The following is a 2227-nucleotide window of genomic DNA, read 5'->3' as shown; positions in this document are numbered from 1 at the left end:
TTTTTTTTATTAGGCCTGAAATTAAATTGCATATCTGAAGCAAAGCTGAAATATGAAGCTCAAAAAGGCTTGGAACCCCATTGCCCTATTTCTGCATATTTTGTTTCTTACGGAGGTCATAATTTTGAAGAGTTCCTCCAAGGACAGGAAACCATCTCCATTAGTGTCAATCTTACGAAAGGCTTTCATAATTTCTTCTTCACTTGTGACAGGCTCCTTACGACAGATATCGACGAAATCGTCAAATGACAGGCCCTCTGAAAAACACCAATCATAATGGGAATATCAGCTGACAATTAAAAAAAAAAGTAAAAAATAACACCTGGTATATATATTAATGGAAAATCATAATCTATTTTAATTATCATAAATAAAGCCTTATTTCTTTTATCTTTATAAATTTTTTATCAAACCTTGTAGAATCTATTTTTTCAGAAAAATGGAGTTATACAAGTGGATGTCCCTAGCAAACACCTTTAAATCTGCATTTTTGTCTTTTACTTAAATATTTTTAAAATGTAAAACTTTAAATTTCACTTAGAGAATTTACCAGTATCAGAGCGCCAGTATTTCTTTAACACGCGTTCAGTTGGATTTCTGCCCGTTTCTTGTAATGCTGAAATTAAAAATAAGATATACTAATTTCAATACATGTATTAGATAACAGGGCTCAACCTGGAATCAAATATTGCAGCAAGCAGCTACCTTATACAAATCTTAAGTGTTGTATAGCATGTTGACATGTATTTCACAAATATTATGTCAATATTAAATACTAGAATGACGTAGCCCAATTTCTATATACATCTACTCAAAAGAATTCTGTCAATCGTAAAATTTACTTCATCAATCTGTGTCTTGTTAGTCTTGAATCATTGCCACTTAGAGAAATGATTTCCCTTATTCTTGTGTATATATAACAGAACTGTCTATGGCAATAAAGGGGTGTAAGAAATTTCTATCTTACATTCTAATCACGCGTATGACGTCATAAAATTGAGAAATATTCTGATGCCGCAATGGAGTTTTGTTGTTTCTGAGCTGATCGTTGTGATTGGAATAAGAGGAAGATACTTGTTCGTACCAGAGGCATAATAATAAGGAAATTCTACACTCTGGCTTTTCAAATAGGTGCGAAACCCCTACAGTGAAAATTCCCTGTCCTACAGCCTTGGGCATGAAAGAGTTATATATATAATTTCTTCATTGTTATTTACACAAATTACGACAGGAATCAGTTGGATGAATGATGATTGATAACTTCATGTTGTTTTAGGTCAAATTAAACGGCTATTACCGTATTACGGTATTAAAGACAAATCTGTCAACATATATAATCTGCCAAGAACAAAGTCTTCAATATTGTATCTCAAACTGTGACAATATAAAAAGTTTTGTAGTAAATATCAAGAATTCTTGTTTATCCGGAACATATCTGTTGCAAAATACACTGATCTAATCAACAAAATGACAAAAGAATGGCTTCCCAAACATTTTTGTGCAATTTTAGGTTATGGTAATTATTATGATGTAATTATTTTTTCCCCAGTGTCATTTTGTTTGGCATTGTACAACACTGAAAATAATCCTGGTTATTCCTTATAATTGAATTTCAAAACACAGACAACACTTTTAAGAGCATAGTTGATGAATATTCACTCATTTCTGATAAAAACGAAAAGCAACTTTGCGCAAAACAAAGATTGCACTGTAATTTCTTCACTGAACAAATTCAGTCAATCAGAAGATAGATTACGAACGACAACATTGCGGTATATAACGTCATCACTTTTGATGTTGTCTTTGTCTTGTAAAGTTATAACTTGAAAGAGTCCTAATGAAACAGAAATACGGTACCTTGAAGGAGAACAGACTTGCTTGTGATGTCTTTCCTGATGTCGTCTAAGACCTCCCTATACGCTGCCTTACAGTCTAAGATGAGTTCACCATCGGATATGGACGATCGACTCGAACGGCGAGACATGGCTGTTGTTTGTGACTTAGATGCAGCAAAATTCAAATCTGAAACAAAATACAAACAACTGCTGTTCAAAGTCTAGATATGGTTAAATTGGTACCGGTTCTCACTATCTTGTTATGTGTATTTGTTATTACTTTAAGTAATTATATGTTTAACATAAGAACCAGATATACAGGGATCGACACTAACACTAGTTCGTTAGTCCTGGACTAGTAGATTTCAGCAAGGACTAGTGAATTACCTAAC

The 2227-nt window shown here is 33.0% G+C and overlaps 1 protein-coding gene across 1 annotated transcript; it reads right to left on the bottom strand.

Annotated features, from left to right (window-relative positions):
* Positions 1-84: 84 nt before the first annotated feature.
* Positions 85-2022, bottom strand: LOC110444216 (EF-hand calcium-binding domain-containing protein 7-like; the record flags this gene model as incomplete). Its single annotated transcript, XM_021488616.1, has 3 exons — positions 85-257; positions 551-616; positions 1858-2022. Coding segments are annotated over 3 exons (404 nt in total), but the record flags the coding sequence as incomplete, so codon positions are not given.
* Positions 2023-2227: the final 205 nt, after the last annotated feature.

Source organism: Mizuhopecten yessoensis, unplaced genomic scaffold, assembly GCF_002113885.1.
Source record: "Mizuhopecten yessoensis strain PY_sf001 unplaced genomic scaffold, ASM211388v2 hete_36064528, whole genome shotgun sequence".
NCBI classification, from domain to species: domain Eukaryota; kingdom Metazoa; phylum Mollusca; class Bivalvia; order Pectinida; family Pectinidae; genus Mizuhopecten; species Mizuhopecten yessoensis.
Note: the sequence above shows the minus strand (reverse complement) of the source record. Positions and strands in the feature narration are given on the sequence as shown.